Genomic DNA, 24,157 nt, shown 5'->3' with positions numbered 1-24,157 from the left:
CTCAATTTTATTATCTATAGAATGGATCTACTAAATCCAGCTTTGCTGAATTGCTGTGAATGTTAAAAAAAATTTATGTTCCTAACACTCTGCATTGTACTTGGTAGTAATTCAGTAAACAATAGCTATTTATATTATTATTATCATCTTCATCATCTACCTTCTCTTCATCATCTTCTCTGGGTCTCATTATGAATCAAAGAGAATAAAATAGCTTATTCCATGGGGTCACCATGAGGACTGAATAACATATGTGAAGGTGCTTTGTCAACAACTTGTCAGCACTCTGAAATAATAATTAACAAACAGACTTGAGCATCAGGGAAACCCTTACTCCTAAGCTACAGTACAAATAATAGGGCTTTTAATCTTCGAGGAAAATTGGAATTACCTTTTTTTTTTTCGGTACGCGGGCCTCTCACTGTTGTTGCAGAGCACAGGCTCCGGACGCACAGGCTCAGCAGCCATGGCCCACGGGCCCAGCAGCTCCGTGGCATGTGGGATCTTCCCGGACCGGGGCACGAACCTGTGTCTGCTTCATCGGCAGGCGGACTCTCAACCACTGCGCCACCAGGGAAGCCCTGGAATTACCTTTTATCTGCAGAACCTGGCGAAGTCTCCTTACAAATGGCTGCCAGTGCTTGGATCTGAAGGTCTGCGGGATGCAGAGCCATAGATAGAGCGCAGGGGAGAGGGGGCAGGGGCCACTTCTTCACCACTCACCCCTTGCAGTCACCAATAGGCAGGTTTGGGACTTCATACAGCCTTTAGTAGAACAGAGAAGGGGCATTCATTTATGGTACCAAATGCAGGGCAAAAGAATGATTTAAGGTAGACTTATTCTCAAGTATAGCTGTAATCAAAGGCCCTGTTTTATTTGTGGTGGAATGCTTTTCCCCCACTTGACCTTCTGGAAATTCCTTAGACATTCCTGTCCTTCCTGATCATTCTACCCCAGGGGAGATGGAGTGAATTAAATGATTGGAAAGTTAGGAGCAGAAATTGGCCTTGCATAATCCAGCCCTCTGTCGTGGAAGTAGCCTGGATCACCCTAGTTTTTAGTGGCTCCACCATCAGCCCTTTGTTTTTTATTTCTGGAAACAGACTTTTAGACTGGGTAGAAACTTCCACCACCATCTCTCACCCACCACCCCACACAAACTCACATACACTTTCTGGCTTTGACTGTGAACTCTCCAGGTTCTTGAACTTCTTTAAATGTAGATGCTCTCCAAGGTTCAGTCCTCAGGCTTCTGTCTCCCATTACACTCTCACTTGGCAATTTCTTCTAATTACGTTATATATCAGAAATGATGAAGTTTGACTACATAAAAAACAAAAAAACAGTGACTTAAACAGGAAGCTGCTATCTATCTCATGTATATATGAAGCATCGCAGTAGGCTGTTCAGGGCTCATATGGCAGTCCACAAATTTTTCAGGAACCTCCAGTCTCCTTCCAGTATACTGATCTGCCATTCCTAGGGTAAGATCCTTGTCCTCAATGTCCAATGTGGCAGCTAGAGCACCAGCTATCACATGTGCTTTGCTAAAAGCAGGAAGGGCAGAAGAATATGATCTCTTCCTTTTAAGTAGATTTTCCGGAAGTACCATATACCACTACTGGTTACATTTTGTTTGTTGGATCACAGTTTCATGGATTAGCAAGGAAATATGAGAAATATTGTCTTTTAGCTACATAGCAATGTATTTGGCTAAAACTTGGGGTTCTCTATTAATTTGAGAGAGAAGGGTAGAGGGCCAAACATGACTTCAGTGATCAACTCTGGGCTAATAACTTAAATCTGTCTCTAGAGTTGACTTCCTCATAAGTGTAAATTCTCATTTCCAACCATCTGCTTCATTTCTCAAAATTCACTCATTGGGGCTTCCCTGGTGGCACAGTGGTTGAGAGTCCGCCTGCCGATGCAGGGGACACGGGTTTGTGCCCTGGTCCGGGAAGATCCCACATGCCGCGGAGCGGCTGGGCCTGTGAGCCATGGCCGCTGAGCCTGCGCGTCCGGAGACTGTGCTCTGCAACAGGAGAGGCCACAACAGTGAGAGGCCCGCGTACTGCAAAAAAAAAAAAAAAATTCACTCATTGAATCCATGCATAAAAGAATAAATGGCTACTATTGCCCTCGAGTCTAACCATATGCACGATGGGATTATGAGATTACAAGAGTAAGGTTCTCTACATACAGAATGGCACTTAACCTCCTCATCAGGGCTTTCAAATTCCTCCATACACTGTCCTCCATCTACTTTTCCAACCTAATTTCCCACCACACACCCAAGCAAACTCAGTAATTTCCAGGGGTTCTGAACAGTAGATAATTCTCTACACCCAAACCATTCTTTTGTAATTTGATGCTTTTGTTTATTCTTTTTCCTCAGCCTCTAATACTCTTTATTTTCATCTTTCTTTGGCCAAGTCATATGCATTCCTCAGTGCATATGCAAAACACCACCTTTTCCTTGAAACCTTGTCTGGTCATTGGAACTAATGTTAATCTTTCTTCAATTTATTCAGTAGCATGTTGTTTGTCATCCTTTCATGCACGCTTGACATTATGCCTTGTCTTATAATTATTTGTGCACATAACTATTTCCCACTCTAGTCGAGACTCTCACTGAGGGAAAGGACCATGTTTTACACACACACACACACACACACTCACACACACAGCATCCAGCACTGGTTTTTTGCATGTAGTATGTGGTTAACGCATGTAAGTTGAATAAATGGATGTTAATATGAAAGTAGGTGTTTTAATTAATCAATCATGTCCTGAGCTCTAAGGACGTGATCATTTTCTCTGGGAGAGAAGATGCCGTACAGAGGCAGATGTACAGTGGACAGTCCAGACACAAGAGACAGACAGATCTGGGTTCAATTCCTAGGTCTGCCACTTGCCTACTAGGTAACCATGGTCAAATTACTTAATATCTCTGAACCTCATTTTTTTCAGTTTGTAAAATGGAGAGATTAATAACAAATACATAATGCTCTTAGTATTTAATGCCAACATATGTAAAGTGCCTACTCTAATGTCTAGCCAATGGCAGGTGCTCAGTAACCATTAGTTTCCTTCCTCATTTCCTCCTCCTCTTGAACCCCATGCTATCAGATAATAGATAGACTAAGACATCTTTTACCTGGAAAAAGGATGCATAACTGGTATTTTCATGTCATATGTCAAAAAAGACTGACAGAAGACACCAATAAAATTTTAAAAATTTTAAACTTCTAACAGTTTTATCAAGACAACATTATATGGCTTAAAGCCACGAAAGAGTTATTTATCAGATGTATCAGATTTTGAAATCAACAAAAGGAGAGAGAGAGCAGTGAAACATAAGAAATACCAGTGGGAGACGTTGGACTAAGTAAGGGACTACCTCTAGAGCCAATTTAGAGAAATCATGAACTTTGTGACTTTACTATGAAATTACAAAAGCCCACATCTCTGTGGATTATCAAACAAATTACTTCACTCGAATACACATTTCTTTCCCTACTTTATAGATTTCATATCCTTCTTCCACTTGATGCCGGTAACTCCATCTTTCCTAACTGATTAAATGAAATTGAAAACAGCCTCTTGTGGATATTCCTTCCTGCCAGAATTGATCTAAATCTGTCCTAGGCAATGAGCCTCTTTCTTGCCAAACAGTCTGCCTTGATTAACTTCACAACAAGCTGGTCCCTTTAGGATGCTCACCCATCTGTCAAACAGGAAATCTTGCTCCCTACTACCCCAAATTACCGGTCTGCACGGCATTTCTTTAAAACCCAATACCTTCTTTCTGTTGGCAATTCTGATGCGTATCAAGCATTCATCTTGCCTAATTATTCCACTGCCAGTTGCTGTTATGCCTAAAACTCAGTGATGAAATACCTATGAGCAACGTAAGCCTGTTTATGGGTTTCGTTTATCATTTCCAACCTTTCATTCAAGGCAAAAAGCACACCAGCCAAATGTATGGCCATGATGCAGAGCCTAGACATTACTATTTCTTTGACGCTTGTATCAAATATCCCTGCTGAAATCAGAGGTGATGGGGAAGTTCCTAAAGACAGATGAAATTCCAGCCTTAAAAGTTATTGCCAAGAGCTTAGGTTACAAAACATTTCCTTTTGCTCTGTGGCTCAACCCCCGGCACCATCAAAAATAGCTTGCGTTCTTACAGAGCATGAGATCCAGCCAGTCCATTACAAGTGGGTGACTGCAGGAGAGTCACACTCATCATTCAGCATGGGCAGCGCTTGGTTTCCTCCACAAATTGTACTGCTTCTGCTGTTGCATTTAGTAAAGTAAATATAGTTGATTTGCTGACAGTATTGTCTAACCTACTAGACTCATACATTGTGTGAGGGCAAGGGTACCATCTTACTCATTTTTCACCTTCGGCACTGAGCACAGTATTGGGGACATCTAAGAAGCACTTAATAAATAACGGGACCCAGGTGAGAAGAGAGAGCAGACAGAGAACAAGTAAAGGAACAGGGGCTGTTTCCAGGGTGGTCCGCAGGCAATGTAATAATCACCGAAAATGGGACTGTGGGATGGGAAAGGGCAGTCATGGCTTCACATTACGGGCTGATGATTAGAGCTGTGGATCTCGCTAGCTCAAAGGGCCACTCTCCAAGGCTCAGCCTGGCAGCCTGAATGGTTCTCCCCTCTGGCTTCTCATCCAGACATCTTCCCCATGCTTACCTTAAGCATCATCCCAGCTTACCTTCCACTGGGTGCTGACTATTCTAGGAATAACTATCGTGGCCGAGTTCCCCTCATGCTTTCCTGCCCAGTTACACACTTCGATCAGACCTGATTGGCCAACTTCAGGGTTTCCCGTTGGCTTCTTTATCAAAGCCCGGCCTTGGCTAACATGCAAAATGGTATTAAGCAGCAGTTTCTCATTCCTTCCTCCTCTCATTAGAAGAAATGTTTCTCTACCTGTCAGATTCCTCTCAGTCCATACACACGCTCCGCTGAATGTGCCCCACAGCTTTCTGTTGTTCGCTTAGGAAGTGTTGACATTCTAACAAGAAGACTTTCTTCTTCTAAGGAACTGTCTGTAGCTTGTCAATATAAACAACCTCTGAGAACAGAAAAGGGTCTTCTCAAAACACATGCAATAAATATCTGTTGAAATGCATTCTGAGTGATGCTCTTTACTCTTTGAGAGAAAACTAATCACAATTCTGTCCTGCAGAGTTCTGTAATTAGAGTTTGAAACACCCTGGTGTATCTCTAGTTATTTCAAGGAGGCCTTGCTAACCTGTCCCAAAATGCTCCAAGGAGAATTTTCATCGAGCTTCCGCTTTGAAAGCAAACAGGCATTGTAGGAATTGGAGGTGGGTTTGGAGGTGTCATAACATCAATAAAAGAAGAGAGAGGTTTCTTCATTTTAAAGTGCTTGGGAGTAATGTACTAGGTTGGAGATTTTCACGCTCTGATTTAAGGAGTCCCAGCGTTCTTCTCAGGGGCCTTTGGGCTGCTGTGCAGTTGGAGTGGAAGAGAGGCCAAAAGTTCTCTTTTGCCTCCCTGTTTTCTTTCTTTCTTTTTGTTTTTTAATTAATTAATTTTATTTTATTATTTATTTTTGGCTGTGTTGGGTCTTCATTGCTGCGTGTGGGCTTTCTCTAGTTGTGGAGAGCAGAGGCTACTCTTCGTTGCAGTGCACGGGCTTCTCATTGCTATGGCTTATCTTTGTTGTGGAGAACAGGCTCTAGGCGATGGGCTTCAGTAGTTGTGGCACATGGGCTCAATAGTTGCGGCTCACGGGCTCTAGAGCACAGGCTCAGTAGTTGTGGTGCACGGGCTTAGTTGCTCTGCGGCATGTGGGATCTTCCCGGACCGGGGCTCGAACCCGTGTCCCCTGCATTGGCAGGCGGATTCTTAACCACTGCGCCACCAGAGAAGTCACACCTCCCTGTTTTCAATCAGAGGTGTAATTGTTATGTTTCCAGAAGCCTTCTTTTAAAGAAAAAAAAAACACATTTATTCTGGTAATAAAACTTTGAAAACATTGCCCTTAGATTATGGTGGGAGAGAGGGACAGAGACAGATAGATACTGGCCAAAGTAAATATCTGGAACCTCTGTCCACCCTGTTGCCACCACCCTGGTCAAGCCATCATCATTTGTATTACTACCTCAGCCTGCTACCTGAGGTCTCGGCATCAGCTCTCGGCATCAGAAGTGCCCAGTGCACTTCTGTCCAATCCATTTTACACTTTCCATCCAGAAAGATGTTTTCAATGCAGATCTGATCAACTCACTATCCTGTTTAAAATTCTCTAATGGCCTCCCAACACTGTGAGGAGTGTATCACAAGGTCCCTCTGGGATCCGGCCTCTCCTTTGTTCTCTGGTCTCATCTTGGGCCATCCAGGACATTGGTCTTCCTTCAAGTTCACTGCCTGCTATTTCTTCCTTCAGAGCCTCTGAATGCATATTGCCTCTGCCTACATCTACTCATCCTGCAGATCTCAAATTAAATAGCTCCTCCTCCTGGAAGCCTCCCTAACCCATTCTTCCCAGAGTAGGTTCTGTTTCTCTCCACTGAATATTCTCATGGGTTATTTCCCCATCTGCTTTTTAAGATATACTGTACTGGTAATTATTTCTTCTACATCTGTCTTTCCTCAGTTCCAAAAGTGGCGTCTTGCTTTTCTTGTTCACCACTAAAACTCCAATATTTAGCATAATGCCTGGCATATAATAGGTGTTCATTAACTACGGCTGAAAGAATGAATGCATGGCGTCAGGCACCTAAAAGTTATGTGTATTGGCTGTTTTAGAGCAGTCCCACAGGACTATCTCATCGCTTCACCAAATGGAATGAGAACAGCATTAGGGAAAGCGAGCCATTGCCCAGCACTCCAGCCCACAGGAAACATCTCTACTCCAACCTCTCCTTCCATTTACTGCCAATAGAATCACTAGCCCCAAGCCTGGCACTTAGGAAGAGCCAGCCAGATAAATGTTAAATAGATTGATACTAAAAATGAAAATTGGGACTAAATCATTCCTACACCCCATAAAATTTGAGTTGTAACATAGTTTTCTGTGCCAGTGCATATTATTCTTGCAGTTTTCCAAGTGTCTATACACCAGACACTGTGCCGTAGGAGTTTTACATGTGTTACCTCATTTCATCCCAGCAACATGTATTAGACAGTGTCTTTAGTCAGTTCAAGCTGCTGCAACAAAGAACCGTAGACTGGGTGGCTTATTAACATCAGAAATTTATTTCTCGCAGTTCCAGAGGCTGGAAGTGTGAGATCAGGGTGCCAGCACAGTTGGGTGCCAGTGAAGGCCTCTTCCGGGTTGCAGACTGCCAACTTGTCGTTGTATCTTCACATGGTAGAGAGAGAAAAAAAAAGCAAGCTCTCTGATGACGTTTAAGAGGGCTAATCCACCCTCATGACCACATCTAATTCTAATTACCCCCAAAGGACCCACATTGGAGGGTAGAGTTTCAACATATGAATTTTGTGGGGGATACAGGCCTTTAGTACACAGCAGGCAGAAATTAGTCTTTACACATTGAGAAACAGAATTTAAGGACTGTGCCTACAGCCGCAGAGCAAGTAGATGGCACAGCTGAGGAGTCTCCCAGGTCTGGCTGACACTTTCCATTATCCTGGTGCCTGGCATGTAGTAGGTGTTCAATAGGTGAATGAATGAATGACTTAACACTAGGTGTATGGAAAATGCTCTGGCATGAAAACTTTAGTGCTAAAGTTAAAAGATTGTGCTGATGGAATAAGATACTAACAAGATTCAGCTGATGGAATAAGATACTAACAAGATTCACAGAATCTATAAACACTGATATTCCGGATATTATTAGTTCCTTTTTCTTTCCCTAAATTCCTGAACTACTGGCCAAACCTGGGACATTCCCTACAGGCACTTCATTCAATTAAGCAAACTGCTAAACAGAACTCTTCCTGAACAAGTCAGGCTATGTAGCACAGCGTTTGGCCTGTGAGCACTTTCTGAACAGTCATTGAGCAGAGAGTACCACAGGGGTTTGCAAATGTGTACAGAAGAAGGAGAGAAAGATAGCGTGACCCTACATGACCCACAATAAATAACAACACAAGAGCAGCTATACACACACACACACACACACACACACACACACACACACACACATATGCATATACTGATCTGAGGGCCTTTCATCCATAATTAATCAATCTTCACAACAACTGTGAGATGGTTCCTAACATGTTTCAGTGAATCTAGGTTGTCATTGACTATAAGATGCACTCTGTGTGTCACCAAGAAAGGAAAAATGCTGTCCATTGAATTACAAGATGGCGTTGATAGTAAGATGCATCCTAACTTTTGAAATATGAGGATGAAAAAAGGGTGATAAAATACAGTATTTTAAATTCCATTTTACACATGAGGCAACCGCAAGAGACCCAAAGAGGTGAAGTCATGTTCCAAAGTCACAGAGCATGGGTTTTGATTCGATTCAGTTCAGTTTAGCCTTGTGTTGTGTGCGCCTCCTCTGTGCCCTGTGGGAGAGACGCAGAGACGAACGAGACACTACCCTAACCCCAAGGAGCTGAGCTGTTGATCAGGGAAGTAGACCCATAGGCAAATCAACTAAAATACCACCTGCTAAGTGCAAGAATAAGGCCAGATACAAGGTTGCAGCCTGGCACGGAGAGGGGAATGGATAGGCTCTCTGGATAGGCTCAGAGGGTTCCCAGAGAATGTCACGAGTTTCAAAGAATGGATTGAAATTTGCTGAATGATTTTATGCTTATTTTTTAATATCCAGTCAGTGCGTCAGCTTGTTCAACAATGTTAAGAAAAATTCTTGGCTGAAAAATTCCACCTACACTGTGTGAGTTGTGGTAGAGAGTGTCCAAGAGAAGAGGGGAAGGCCTTCCATGGCTCAGCTCATGTGCATGCTTCCAAGGAGAGGTAGGAAGGGGGAGAGGCTGAGGGAAGAAAGCTGAGTCCTCAGGATGTGAGATCACTATTATTACAGAAGGGGTTCCCTTTAGGACAAAGCCTGAAGGACATGTCTAGTCAGTTGGGTGGGGTGGGAGGGGTGCTACCACCTCTCAGCTAGTGGAGCTGGGAGAATTGTCCCTTCATTCGTCAGCTCCTTTCTGAGCACCTAATGGGGGATCCTGCTGTGCCATCCTGTGGCACCCCACACTAATTCTTAGTATATTACACGTCATGCTCGATTTTAACTATATTTAGGGCCTTTGCACTGGCTGTTCCCTCTTCTTAGAACACTTTCCTCAGATGCCAGCATGACTAATTCCCTCGCCTCCTTCGAGCCTCGGCTCAGATGTCTTTCTCAGTGAGCGCTACTTTGACCAGCCTATTTACAAATGCAACCTTCACCACCACCACAACTCAACCCCATCTCAAAATCCTGATGCCTCTTATTCTGCTCTATTTTTAACTTGTTCTATACCAACTAGCTACTCCTAACCTAATATACTGTTTGCTTATTTATTAGGTTTATTGTTTTTTGCCCATCTTTTCTCACTAGAACATAAGCTCCATGAAGGCATGAAATTTTGTCTGTTTTCATTCGCTGATAAGCTCCAGAATCATCATTGGTATGTGCTCAGTAAATATTTGATGAATGAATAATTGAGTAGCTGAACGAATATATCCCTTACCAGTATCCTCAACCAAATATTAAGCTCCATGAGGACAAGAAGCAAGCCTCTTGTGTATTTCTGAGCCCTCAGCACATCATAATGATTGGCACATAATAGGCACTCTGTAAATAATGTTGCATTTAATATTTAAATAACTGTTATCTCATTTCCGTGCATGTAAGTTAAATCACATCCTGAACTCAGTGTTTTACCTGGGTGAGTAAGGAACCATCTCTTGTCTTCTCTGTCTGCCCTCATTCAACAGGTGATAATGGGAGCCTTTATGGACATATATGAGATTTTGAGGTGAAGTTTTCCCTAATTCCAGATTTTCTCTTGCCTCAGTCTAGCCCTGTAGTTTCCACCCAGTTTTCTGAAATTCATAAACAAACAGACAAACAAAACAAACTCAATATTGAGAGAGCTGAAGTGATTATCCAATAGTCAGGTTTTGTGGTATGTGAATTTCATCACCAACCCTGATAAACTACCACTAAGAATTTGGGGTAGTTGTGTGGACTATTCTTGGATGTCTTTCTCCCCTTTTTTATTTGCTCATGAGAGAAATGAACTTTCTCCAACACCTTCTAGGCCTGGCATGTGTCAGCTGATATCACTAGTCATTCAGTAAATACTTAAAAGAAAGTGTTATTGGAAAGCAGAGATAGGGTTGCTTTGTTTATGCTCCAGTGAGCAACACTAGAAAAAAGGGATGGAATTTACAGGGAAGAAATTTAGATTCTAGACTCAATGAACAAACACTGAGGACTTACTGGGTTCTAAAAGCTCTGGTATATGTAATTCTTATAAGGACTCTGTTGGACAGGAATTCTTGCCCCTCATTTTATCCCTTGGGAGGCCTAGGTACAGAGATGAAAATCACACAGCTGCTTAAATGGCAGAGGAGCTGTTTGAACCCAGGACTATCTAATGTTCATGTCTCATGATCTTGACCTGAGTCTTCTGTGTATAAATTTAAATATTTAGATGGTAATTGTGTATCAGCAATAATGAAATTCCAAATCAGGATATTCTTTTTCTCCACTGCAAGCATACTAATTTGTGACAGTAAGACCCTAAAAAGTAGATACCAAAGTTTGCTGTACATTTTTAGCTCAGATCAGAAATAAAAGGCTACAGTCAGGGCTTTGTCAGCCTTTCTGAAATATCTTGATTAATATATCTTGATTGTCTGACAAACAAGGCCAGAACATAAGAGCTTTTAGAACTGTCATAAAACCTGGGCTATTCATCCTGGCCATGTTCCTCTTTCCCATATTTCATTTTCTGAGTAGCCAGCTGATGGCATCTGGGGGAAAAGACAATGATTTTTTTTTTTTTTTTTTTTTTGCGGTACGCGGGCCTCTCACTGTTGTGGCCTCTCCCGTTGCGGAGCACAGGCTCCGCATGCGCGGGCTCAGCGGCCATGGCTCACGGGCCCAGCCGCTCCGTGGCATGTGGGATCTTCCTGGACTGGGGCATGAACCCATGTCCCCTGCATCGGCAGGTGGACTCTCAACCACTGCGCCACCAGGGAAGCCCAAAAGACAATGATTTTAAGATTAATCTTTACAGCCTTACCCAGCCCTGAAACCTGTAGTACCATTCGTTGTGGTCTGTCAAGCCTGCCTTTGGGCAGGTTCAGATTTGCCTCTCCTTCCCTCAGATGGGGGGCCTGTCAGTCGGTGCTGCAGTGTAAACCAACCTGACAGATGCTAGGACACCCCGGGAGAGAGGGAGGGCAGCCTGGAATGGGCCCCATCCCTGGAGACCCTGATGATGAGTTGTCTGCAATGATCAACACGCAGACCTCTAGACATGTGAAGTCGGCTCATGCCATGTCCCTCGGGGAATTGTCCCTAGAGACTCAGGAGAGACTGAGAGAGACAGGGAGTTGTTGCCCCCAGAAATGATGCTTCTTCCCTGATTATAATCAAAATGCCACTGCTGTGCAGAGGCCTAGGCTGTGAGGATCTCTGGTCGGTGCCCGATTAGTTCCACCTTCAGTCATGATAGTGACTGCCTGGTTCCTTGCGTCCAGTAGAAATTGACATTTTTCCAATAACCTTGTAACATAAAAGGAAACACTTGTGTGCTGAGAAGGGTGTCTTTAAAGAGCACAAACCTGCCTTATTAGGTTACTAATTATTACAAGGTATAACCCATGGGATACCACAGTCCATGGCATATAGTGTATTTACCCTTCTGTAAAATGGGAACGATGCCTGCATTATAAGGGCTATCTTTTTTTTTTTTTTTTTTTTTTTGCGGTACGCAGGCCTCTCACTGCTGCAGTCTCTCCCGCTGCAGAGCACAGGCTCCGGATGCACAGGCCCAGCAGCCATGGCCCACGGGCCCAGCCGCTCCGCGGCACGCGGGATCCTCCCGGACCGGGGCACGAACCCGCGTCCCCTGCATCGGCAGGCGGACCCCCAACCACTGCACCACCAGGGAAGCCCCTAAGGGCTATCTTTTGAATCACAGATAATAAATACCCAGAACAGTGCCTGACATGTATGTTGTAGGCCTACCACGTGCTCAGCAGTCACTCAATAAACAATGGCATCGTGGTCAATGACCTCTTACAAGGATTGACAGAGGCTAACGTGTTCCCATCCACTAAGACTGATTTGGTGACGGCTTTAGCCACCACTCTCACTGAAGGCAATTCATTATTGAGGTGAGTGGGGAAATAAGTGGCCTTGATAGAGCTCAGTAAGTTTGGACACGATGACTCATCCACAGGGGTGTGGGTGGCTCCTCAGAGAGATGTGAGGAGTAATCGGTACAGAGCTGCGTGTATCCCTCTACCTGGGATGGATATGTTCTGACTTGAGAGACACAATCACACGTATGGCACATATGTTCATCATTTCCTAAGAAAGACAGGAAGGCCTATGCTGGGTGTCACTCAGGCCTTCTTTACCTGCTATTTCCAACTGCCCAGGCCTTATAGGAAAGAAAACAAACTGTTGAATTCCAGGGATTGCCCTGTGACAAGCATAGGTGATAGACTGAATAACAGAAAATCACTTTTATTGGGCATCTGTTATGGGGTAGATTCTGGAGATAGGAGGAATATGAACCTTCCCCACCTTCCATGCTCATGCAAACTAGAATTTGCAAATGTTAAAAAACACAATACAGGATGAGGTAAGAGTATATGAGAGGGGCACTTAACTCCCAGTGAATGAGTTTTTGGATTGATGAAGGAGATGACACAGAATGACCTTCACAACACAAACAGTCCTATGAGGCACATAAATGTCAGCCACATGGAAAGTTACCTCATTTCCCCAAAGTGTCTTAAAGAACAAAGGCATAGAACATGACAGCTGAAACACACCTTGATAGCTGGTGTGACACTGGACATGTTGCTTAATTTATCCAAGTTTGTGTTTCCTCATCTGCAACACAAGGCCAAAATATGCACTGCAGGGCAGTGTGAGAACTGAATGTGGGCTCAGTAAAGTACATGTGCCTCTCTCCTGAAGTCTAGTCCACGGTGTCATCATCAGTGCAACCATCCAATCATGAAATCTTTGGGAATGAGATCTAAGTACAACATCCTTTAGCGGGAGTTCCAAGCTGGGTTCTTACAGTCAGGAGCACGGGCTTCTTGATTCAGACACATCTGTCTGTTTGAATTCTGGTTCTGCCACTTACTAGCTTTTTTCATTTCGGCTCTCATTTCCTTTATGAGATCAAAAATGCTTACGTGGCAGGGGCTTCCCTGGTGGCGCAGTGGTTGAGAGTCAGCCTGCTGATGCAGGGGACACGGGTTCGTGCCCCGGTCCGGGAAGATCCCACCCACATGCCGCGGAGCGGCTGGGCCTGTGAGCCATGGCCACTGAGCCTGCGCGTCCGGAGCCTGTGCTCCGCAACGGGAGAGGCCACAACAGTGAGAGGCTCGCGGACCGCAAAAAAAAAAAAAAAAAAAAAAAAAAATTGCTTACGTGGCAGGATCGTAATCTGACAAAGTGGAATTCATCCTGTGCTGGTCTTGTGTACTTTACAGGCCCCATCGCGTTGTTGTATCTCCATAACAATCTTGTGAGTCAATGCCATCGTTACCTGAGCTTCACTGATGAGGGAGTAGTCATCTGTGGTTAAGAGGTCAGCTAAGAGGTTAAGTCACAGGCCCCAAATTCACAACTAGTGATGACAGAGTTGGGAATTAAATCCAGAACTTTTCTCTCTCCAAAGCTTGGCATATAACCCGTATGCTGGCTTGCCTACCCAGTAAATTGAGGGAGACAATGAATATAAGGTCTAGCATATTGTGGGACACTTAAAAAGCACAATTTTGGTCTGGTACCTAGGTCTCCACAGCCAGGTTGCACAGCCATGAGGATAAGCAGCTGCTTCACCCCCCCACTTCCTTTCCTAGACTTCCCCTGTTGGCAAGGGGCCACCCGCCACATGTTGAAATGCAGGAGGGGCAGGAGGGATGGGAGAGTCGTTGCATTATTCATGTCTAATTCTACTTGTCTAATGGACTTGTTAAAGCACCCTGGGTGAAAAGTGTGAGTCTTAATGGCATTTTATAAAAGTTGCTGTGATGAATTAGCACATAAAGCAAATTAAAAACAGCTTATCGCTTTTTAAAATAGGTGATGGGACACTGTAGCGTTTTTCCCAGATGTGACGATCCATTAATATCCAAAGGAGCTAAAAGCTGCTGAAATGTGTCAGCTGCTTGCTTTTAGGGACCTGACAAGTCTGAATCAGTGTAATCCTAGAGGGGCAGATTGTCCAAGATTGTCCAAGAGAAATAGAACTCATGGAAAGAGCATGTTGCTGATCCCAAGGGTGGGAAATCTCCCCTCAAGAATACTTGGGACTAGAATGAAGCCCAGTAGAATTAATGTCTGACCTGGTGGGGACCTTCGGGATTGGTCTCTATTCCCCTCCCCTTGCACACAGGGTTGCTGAGGCTTGAAAGAAGCGGGGCTTTCAAAGGTCATCTGAAATATTTCCACAGACCTTCCTGAGGGTCTGCTTTGTGCCCAGCACTGTACTGGGTCCTGAGGATAGTAAGGTGTTTTAGACGTCTTTGTACACAGTCCATAAGACAGCTACTAAGTGGCACAGTTGGGACCCAGATCCCCTGATTCAAATCCCAGTGCGTTTTTCAGAATAATAATTATCATAGTAATAATAGCTAGCGTTTACTGAGCACTTGCTACTGCCAGGCTGGTGTTACAACACTTTACATATCTTATTTCATTTAATCCTCACTGCAACTCTTTGAGGTGGCTGGTGTTATTACTATGCCAGTTTTACAGTTAAGAAAGCTTGAGGGACTTCCCTTGGGGGCGCAGTGGTTAAGAATCCGCCTGCTAATGCAGGGGACACGGGTTCAATCCCTGGTCCAGGAAGATCCCACATGCTGCGGAGCACATAAGCCCGTGCATCACAACTACTGAGCCTGCACTCTAGAGCCCGCGAGCCACAACTACTGAACCCGCATGCCACAACTACTGAAGCCCACGCACCTAGAGCCTGCGCTCCGCAACAAGAGAAGCCTCCGCAATGAGAAGCCCACACAACGAAGAGTAGCCCCCACTGGCCGCAGCTAGAGAAAGCCCGCGCGCAGCAACAGAGACCCAGTGCAGCCAAAAATAAATAAATAAATAATAAATTTGCTTTTAAAAAAGGAAAAGAAAAGAAAGCTTGAAACCCAGAGAGGTTAAGTAACTTGTTCAAGATCACACACGTTAAAAAGTTGCAAACCCAGGCAGTCTGACCCTATAGCCTGCCTTCTTGGCCACCATCTGCCAGCTTTCCTGATGGCTTTTCTACCTCCACTCCCCACGCTTTACAATCCAGAAGGAGCCTGGAGCCACACTAGAGGTTAGGGGACCTTAGGATAGGAATACTGGGACAAGAACTGAGCAGTAAGGGAACTGCAGGGATTTGGGGGAGAAGAGGTGGTCAGCTCTGAAGGGAAGATTAAAAGTTCCTGGTACTGCTAAGTCGTGAGCACAGCCAGAGGGCGACAGGCTGGGAAATTGAGCCTGATAATGAAATGGCCACGAATGTGGGTTTTGGAGTCAGACAAACCTTATTCTAGATTCAGTGTCTACCATGTGTGTACTTGTGACCTAAGGCAGGTTCCTTAACTTCCTGAACCTCCTCCGCCATCTGTAAAACAGGGGTACTAATTTTTACCTTTCAGGTTGTTACGATGTCAAATAAGACAATGAATACAAAGTGCCAGGCCCCTAATATGGGCATAAGTAGTGGTTGTCATCATGATTATCCTCCTTGCCACCCTGTCACCACCTTCACCACCTCCCAGATTGAGGCGGGGGGGTGGGGGGGAACAAGGTGAAGAGCACCGAACTAGGACTTAGCGTCGGGAGACACACGCTCCAGCCCCAGCTTGCTGCCTCTAAGCCATGTGTCCTGGGGTTAGTTAGGGGTCCTTGCTAGGTTTGCCCCTCATCTGTAAAAAGGGGATAGGAAGTACTATATCCATTGTGCCTTCTTTGTAGGAATGTATTGAGTCACAAATGAGGAAGTGTATATGAATATGCCTTCCAATCTATAGAGCGAGTGTTGGGGGTCCCAAAGACAACTCTCAAGGTCGATGATGTACTAGGAGGGCTCATCGGACTCAGCATAGTCATCCTCATGACTGTGATTTATTATAGGAAATGGATCCAAAGCAAACTCAGTGAAGGGAAAGGTGCATGGGACAAAGTCTAGAGGAAACTAGGTGAAGCTTCCAGGAGTCTCCTCCCAGTGGAGTCACACAGGATATGCCTGATTCCTCCAGCAACAAATCGTGACAATGGGTGTAAAACCCTGTCTACCAGGGAAGCTCCTTACAGACTCAGTGTCCAGAGATTTTATTGCAGGCTGGTCACGTAGGCACCCTCACTGCCTGGCACCTGCTGCAATTCCAGACTCCCAAGGGAAAAGCAGGTATTCAGCTTAAATGGTATTGTTTATATAAACAGCTTAGGCACAGTGAGCCGTTCTTAATAGGAAATGGTAAGAACCCTCCCCAAAACTAAGTTCCCAGATGTCAGCCAAGGGCTGTCCTTGTAAGCAGGCCTTTTTAAGGATGTAATCTCAGGATTGCTGTGTTAACTCTTTTTTGCACAGAATAGAATCCATAGAAAGGATTTTTATAAGTATACACTCAAAGGGGGAAAAGGAGGTAATAATTATAATAATAACAGTTCATACTTAAAGATTGTCACTATGTGTAGGCACTTTTGTGTATGCGTTACATATATTACCTTAGGTGGCATTTCATCCATACAACAATTCCATGATAGGGGTACCGTTATCATCACTGTTGTCATCACTGTGTTATATTTGAGTGAACTGAGGCCTAAGAGGGGCTAGAGCGCTTTCCTGGGTTACCAGCTATGTGACTAGTAAGAAGAGAAGTAGTAGGACCAGGACATGGCCCCTAACAGTGTGGCCCCTGAGTCGTTTCTTAGCCGCTATTATACCGCACTATGCTACACAGCACCTACCATGGGCCGGGTGCATCCGATGTGTTATGTCATTAATGCTCGCCGCAGCTCCACGTGAATATAGTTATTGGACTAATTTTACATTTAAAAACCTGTGGTTCAGGAATGTTAATTTGTGTCACATCAGCCAGCCAGAGAAGTGACAGAGTCAGGAGTGGGTCTCTGCCTTCTCTCAGTCCCCTTTTCCTGGCTGGGGTTTTGTGAAGTCTTTGGTAGAGAAGATGCAGATGGTCGGGTGGAAATGAGTCATTCTAAGAGCTGAGACCTCGCCCCCACCCAGCCCATATTCCTTCACCTGGGGACATAATTAATGGAAAAAGGGGCTGTGTTGCAAGTAATTCAACTTTCCCTGCAGTATTTGAGAGCTGTAGATGCTGCCTTCAGCTCTTTTGGGTTGCCATGACAGCAGATGTGACATTTCTTTCATGAGGAAAAAAAAGAAAGAAAGAAAAAGAATCATACTTGGTCCTCAGTGATTTTAGACAGACCTGTTCATCAGATCTAGCTAGTTTTGCTTGCATAGTGGCTACACTCTAAGGAAATTCTTAGAATCGAATCAAAGGGGAATAAACAGGGATGTGGCAAAATCTGCTTCTCCGGGGAAATCTCATGTTGTATGTGTGTGGTGATGGTTTGTGAGAGATACAGGAGGAGGCGGACAATGTAAAACTTGAGACAGATTGTCAGCTGCTTGGGACAACAGCTCGTCACTGAGGTCTCAATCATCGTAATTCTGCTTCCAACTCCCTCACCCCATCAGTCATATATATTACAGCGTGTTGGGCTCGGCAAAGGCTCAGCAAAGACTCTTTAGTGGGGAAAACATGCTACATAAAGGAAGAATTACAATTCAGCGTGATAAATGCAATGATGAGATAGGCTTGGTATACTATGGAAGCAATTTATCTTGTTCATATCATTTTTTGTTCTTTGCCCGCCGTGCGGCATGTGGGATCTTAGTTCCCCAACCAGGGATCAAAGCCTCCCCTCCTGCATTGGAAGCATGGAGTCTTAACCACTGGACAGACAGGGAAGTCCCTTGTTCATATTTTGATCTATGTGTCTATATACATACACATAAACATAGGTGTATTTTCATTATTGCTTTGTGAGCATTTAGTAATGTCATTAAATTAACCTCTACAACCATCCAATTTTAGTGATAGTCCAATACTCCAGTGAGTGGAAGGGTCCCAGTCCCCTGTGGGAGGACATGGAAGTTGTTACCATGCTGCATTCAGAAAGATGCCATGGTTCTCTTCATTCTTCCTTTCTAGTGATTTGTAAAATTTGATTGTAGTGAGAGAGTACTAACCTGCCTCGCAACCTCCTGGGAGAAGTAAGAACTAATCGTGATTTGTGACCAAAGCAGTAGGAATGTTGACTGCGATTCCAGGGGTTAGTCCTGGGAGTTGGTATCCAATGGGCAATGGGTTCTCAGGGCAGGAATGAACAGTCAGAATGGTGAATCCTAGATCTGTGCTGCCAGAGATTCCTAACAATGTTCTCTCTCTTGTCATTTCCTCCAGAGCCATGTTTGACTACGACAAGAGCAAGGACAGTGGGCTGCCAAGTCAAGGACTTAGTTTTAAATATGGAGACATTCTCCACGTTATCAACGCCTCTGATGATGAGTGGTGGCAAGCCAGGAGAGTCACGCTGGAGGGCGACAGTGAGGAGATGGGGGTCATCCCCAGCAAGCGGAGGTAAGAATGCCTTTTTTATTTCAGAGGATTTGCTGCTCAGCTCTCCAAGGAGTGGAGGTGAGGGAAGATGAAGATGTGGCAGACTGTTCACAAAATATCTCTTTGAGTAGGATAGTCAGTCTGTGGGGAAATTGTCAGTGATGGCAGGTGACACAAATGAAATGCTCTCACGCTGCTCATGTTAGGGTTTTACCAAAACTGCCAACTGTGATAAAGGAAGAAAGAGGATCTGCTTATTCTGCCTTCCTAAAACTTAGCAGCTTTCGTGTGTTCAAGATTACGCTTATCAGCTTGTATACTGACAAACTCAGAGGGGTTACTTCAGAGGTTCATAGTTTACTGGATAAGTTTATAGAAAGGCCAGGTGAAAGCCAAGTAAAGTAGACTGTTTACAAAGCTCATGTCCTGGCTGTGTAGTACTTCCAGATATTGATGGGAAAAGACTAAAAACCTCCATTCCAAAATCAGATACTTGGGGATAAACAACAAGGTCCTGCTGCATAGCACAGAGAACTTTATTCAGTATCCTATGATAAACCATAATGGAAAAGAATATAAAAAAAGAATGTATGTATGTATAACTGAATTACTTTGCTGTACGGCAGAAATTAACACAACATTGTAAATCAGGTATGCTTGAATTAAAAAAAATAAAATGACAGTTCCATTGGGGAAATAAACAAAATCGGGATAAGAGCTGTCAAACGTCTGGTGAGGTCCAAAGAGTGGGTTTACAGCTGTTTTTTGTTTTTTTTTTTTTTTTTTAAGCTGTACGTGGGCTTCTCACTGTTGTGGCCTCTCCCGTTGCGGAGCACAGGCTCCGGATGCGCAGGCTCAGCGGCCATGGCTCACGGGCCCAGCCGCTCCGCGGCATGTGGGATCTTCCCAGACCGGGGCCGAACTCGTGTCCCCTGCATTGGCAGGCGGACTCTCAACCACTGCGCCACCAGGGAAGCCCTACAGCTGTTTTTTATAGCGTTAGTTACTCTTGTCCCCCACCCCACCTAGCACTCCCTACTTTCACTCAGATAATTAGTTCTGTATGTAATTCCCAAGTAAAGACTATTATGTTCTTTCTCTTCTAAGCATTTCTTCGACTCTGCTTTTGAAAGGCGGGAATAGGCTTCAGAACAGCCACGTCCTTCATCTGTCCCAGCGGTTTCTGACCATTACCACTAGAAAGGAACTTTCCTTCCCATGACTGTCCTTCTGGCACTAAGATATTGTCTGAGAAACAAATTATCTGCACCCTAGAAAAGAGATATGGTATGAAGTCAAAGTCAGGAATAATGCTTATTCAAAGCAGTCACTAACTTTTCTCGAGCTACAAAGGGCTCCCCTCCTCATATGCAAACACCCCAAATACCTATGTAAAAAATCCTCATGGGGTTTCCCTGGTGGCACAGTGGTTGAGAGTCCGCCTGCCGATGCAGGGGACACGGGTTCGTGCCCCGGTCCGGGAAGATCCCACATGGCGCGGAGCAGCTGGGCCCGTGAGCCACGGCCGCTGAGCCTGCACGTCCGGAGCCTGTGCTCCACAACGGAAGAGGCCACAACAGTGAGAGGCCCGCGTACCACAAAAAAAAAAAAAAAAAAAATCCTCATGAAGCTGAGTATTCAAGTGCTGCCGCATGCACAGTGACCCAGTGACTGAGCTAGCACCAGCCATAGTGGGAAGATGAAATTAGCCAGAAATAACTCTGTGGGGCATTTGCACCCCAGAGAAGACCGGTCCCCCATTTTTCTCTGCCTGGGGCCACATAGCCTAGGGTGAATGTAGGGAGAGGGCAGCAGGCTGACTCTTCTGCAGCTGCTCCCTCCCACCCTCTAAGCCTATGCCTATGAATCTCCCAGCAGCAGACAGTTTTTTAAACCTCTGGGCTCCTGCATAGTTGCCTGACATTGGTTTGAGAGGATGTTCTGAGTTTGTAGTTTGCAGTGTTTTCTGAATTCAAAGCAGTAACTCTCAGGACTAGTATATATTCTGTGTTTCTCCATTTCCATTTATTTAAAAAGAAAATGTCAAGGCAATATGCATTTCGGTTTGCTTTGATGTGATTAATCAGAGCTGTCTGAGGAGCTGTTCTGTAGAAGAAGGTTCCATCTTATCGAATATGGCCCCAAGGGTAGAAATGCGGTGGAGAAGGAAAGCTGTGTGGGAATAGATTTCAACTCACTTTTTAAAAAATCCTTTTAGTAGTTGGAGCTGACTAGAGATGATATGGATTACCTGGGAAGACAGTGACCTAGAACAATGGTTTTCATACCAAAGGTACATTGTGAAGACTTAGATATGCCCCTCCCCCCCACACACAGTGATTCTGATTGAGTCCATCTGGAGTGGGTCCTGGAGATCTGTATTGGTATGTAAGTTCCTCCAGGTGATTCTGATAATAGAAGATTCAGTGGCAGGAAGTATTATAAAAGGGAATCAAACGTTGGGTGGGACAGTTGAACTATAGGATTTACAGCCACTTTCCAACCCTGAGGTTCAATGATTCTAGCCAGTCTTGTCAATTGTCCTTCATTTGTTCAATTGTACATCATTTCCCCGCTAAGGAACATTCTCAGTGCTAGTCCTCCTGGGGTAATTTTCTGCCTGCTGGTGGTCATTCTTGAACTGGCTCTCTCTCCTATTTTGGATGAAGGCCATCCTAATAGCCATGCTACAGCTGGCCTGGAGAAGAAGTTTGTCTAGTGACTCTAATGTTGATATTTGTATTCTCTCTCATGAAGGGTACAGTAGCCCACCCGCCATCTTGTGTGTGTGTGTGTGTGTGTGTGTGTGTGTGTGTATGGCTGTAAATGAATCTCTGTCCGATTTTCTCCTCAGGATTTTAACTCTTTCCAAAAATGTTACTATTATTGTTTTATGTGTTTATAGAAGTAACACATTTCATTGAAAAAAAAAGGAAACATTTAGAAAAGTATAAAGAGGAAATAAAAATCACTAATAGGGCTTCCCTGGTGGCGCAGTGGTTGAGAGTCCACCTGCCGATGCAGGGGACACGGGTTTGTGCCCCGGTCCGGGAGGATCCCACATGCCGCGGAGCGGCTGGGCCCGTGAGCCATGGCCGCTGAGCCTGCACGTCTAGAGCCTGTGCTCCGCAACGGGAGAGGCCACAATAGTGAGAGGCCCGCGTACCGCAAAACAAAAAACAAAAAACAAAAACTTATAATCCTACCCCACAAAGTGTTCTTCTGTGCTTATTTTAGTGCAGTTTAAAATCTGTCATGAGGGCTTCCCTGGTGGCGCCAGTGGTTAAGAATACGCATGCCAATATAGGGGACATGGGTTTGAGCCCTGGTCCGGGAAGATCCCACATGCTGCGGAGCAACTAAGGCCGTGTGCCACAACTACTGAGCCTGCGCTCTAGAGCCCGCGAGCCACAGCTACTGAGCCTGCGTGCCACAGCTACTGAAGCCCGTGTGCCTAGAGCCTGTGCTCCGCAACAAGAGAAGCCACTGCAATGAGAAGCCCGCGCACAACAATGAAGAGTAGCCCCCGCTCGCCACAACTAGAGAAAAGCCCGCGCACAGCAACAAAGACCCAAAGCAGCCAAAAATTAATTAATTAATTTTAAAAAAAGAATCTGCCTGCCAGTGCAGGGGACACGGGTTCAATCCCTTGTCTGGGAAACTCCCACATGCCGCAGAACAACTAAGCCCGTGCACCACAACTACTGAGCCTGCGCTCTAGAGCACACGAGCCGACATGCCACAAATACTGAAGCCCACGCACCTGGAGCCTGTGCTCCACAAGAGAAGCCACAGCAGTGTGAAGCCCACGCACCACAACAAACAGTAGCCCCTGCTCTCCACAACTGGAGAAAGTCAGAGTGCAGCAACGAAGACCCAAAAACAAAGACCCAATGCAGCCAAAAATAAATAAATATTAAAAAAGAAAAAATTCCTTTAAAAAAATTAAAAAAAAAAAAATAAAATATATCATGAGCCTTCCCTAGGGCTGCTCTTTAATGTTTAACTTCTAAAGGAGGCACTCTTACTTTATACTGCATTCAGCATCTTATAACTATAGCTCAGAATAAATGGTTACTGGTATCAATATGACTTATTATTAGATTAGGGTTATCCTTAATTCCTCTCTACCCCCTTTTATAAGTATAGTTCAGCTCGTAGAGCTGGTCTGGAAAAATCTCATAATGGATAACATCCCTTATGACTTCACCCTTTACAAAATGTTTCTCTCTTGATAATTCTATTTAATCATCCCTATGAAGTCGTAAGATGAGTATGAAAGTCATTGCCTTTTCCCTCCTTCTTTTTACAAGTTGGTAAATAAATTTTATTTAAATAAATGCTCCTAGAGCATGCTAGACACTGTTCTAAGCCCTTTACAATTAACTTATTTAAACCTCATTACAACCCTATGGGGAAGGTAATATAATTAGCCTCATTTTACAAACCAGGAGTTTGAAGCAGAGAGAGATTAATTTACTTGCCTATACTGCCCAGCTAATAAATGGCATAACTGGGATTTTATTCCAGGCTATAACGCTCTTAACTCATATGCAATCCTGCCTCCCACCATTATAAAAATAAGAATTGACAAAATTCAATTCATCAAGCACTGCTTGAGCAGCTTCTGTGTGCCAGGTGCTATCATCCAGTCACTGCCTGGAGCCCAATATTTGTGGGACCAACATGTAACTATGGCACAGCTACACTGTGGTGAGGGCTATATTGTAAATAAAGGTGCTGTCTTAGTTCGGGCAGCTATTACAGAATACCATTCACTGGGTGACTTATACAACAGACATTTATTTTTTGCAGTTCTGGAGTCCAAAATCAAGGCACTGGCTGATCGAGTTCTCAGAGAGGGCCCTCTTCCTGGTTTGCAGATGGCCTTATTGCTGTTTCCTCATATGGCAGAGAGAGAAAGATCTTTTCTCTCATATTTCTTCATTTTGGACACTAATTTGATTGATGAGGACTCCACCCTCATAACCTAATTACCTCCCAATACCTCACCACCAGAGACCACCACACTAGGGATTAGGGCTTCAACATATGAATTTTATGTGGACACAAACATTCAGTCCATAGCAGGTATCAAGGGAAGTGAAAGGGCAGCAGAGGAATGAATTCCATCTGATGATAGAGTATATATTGTGCCAGTTGCTTTCAAATACAAGATTTTCTTTAATCTTTACAAAAGCTTCATAAGGAAACTGAAGATCAGAGAAGTCAAGTAACTTGCCCAAGGATGCACAGTCAGCCACTGGCTGAACCCAGTTCTCTCTGTAGCCAGACCAGATGGCTTTTCACTACCCCAA

The 24,157-nt window shown here is 44.4% G+C and overlaps 1 protein-coding gene across 28 annotated transcripts in view; it reads left to right on the top strand.

Annotated features, from left to right (window-relative positions):
* DLG2 (discs large MAGUK scaffold protein 2) overlaps positions 1-24,157 on the top strand; it is a 2,044,900-nt gene that overhangs the window by 1,949,269 nt on the left and 71,474 nt on the right. For all 28 annotated transcript variants that reach the window (XM_049713435.1, XM_049713436.1, XM_033431831.2 and 25 more), the window contains one exon: positions 18,684-18,860. In XM_049713435.1, coding sequence (XP_049569392.1) covers positions 18,684-18,860 — 177 coding nt within the window. The remainder of the gene's footprint in view (positions 1-18,683; positions 18,861-24,157) is intronic.

This window comes from Orcinus orca, chromosome 8, assembly GCF_937001465.1.
Source record: "Orcinus orca chromosome 8, mOrcOrc1.1, whole genome shotgun sequence".
Lineage (NCBI taxonomy): Eukaryota > Metazoa > Chordata > Mammalia > Artiodactyla > Delphinidae > Orcinus > Orcinus orca.
This window is presented reverse-complemented; position numbering and strand designations above follow the sequence as displayed.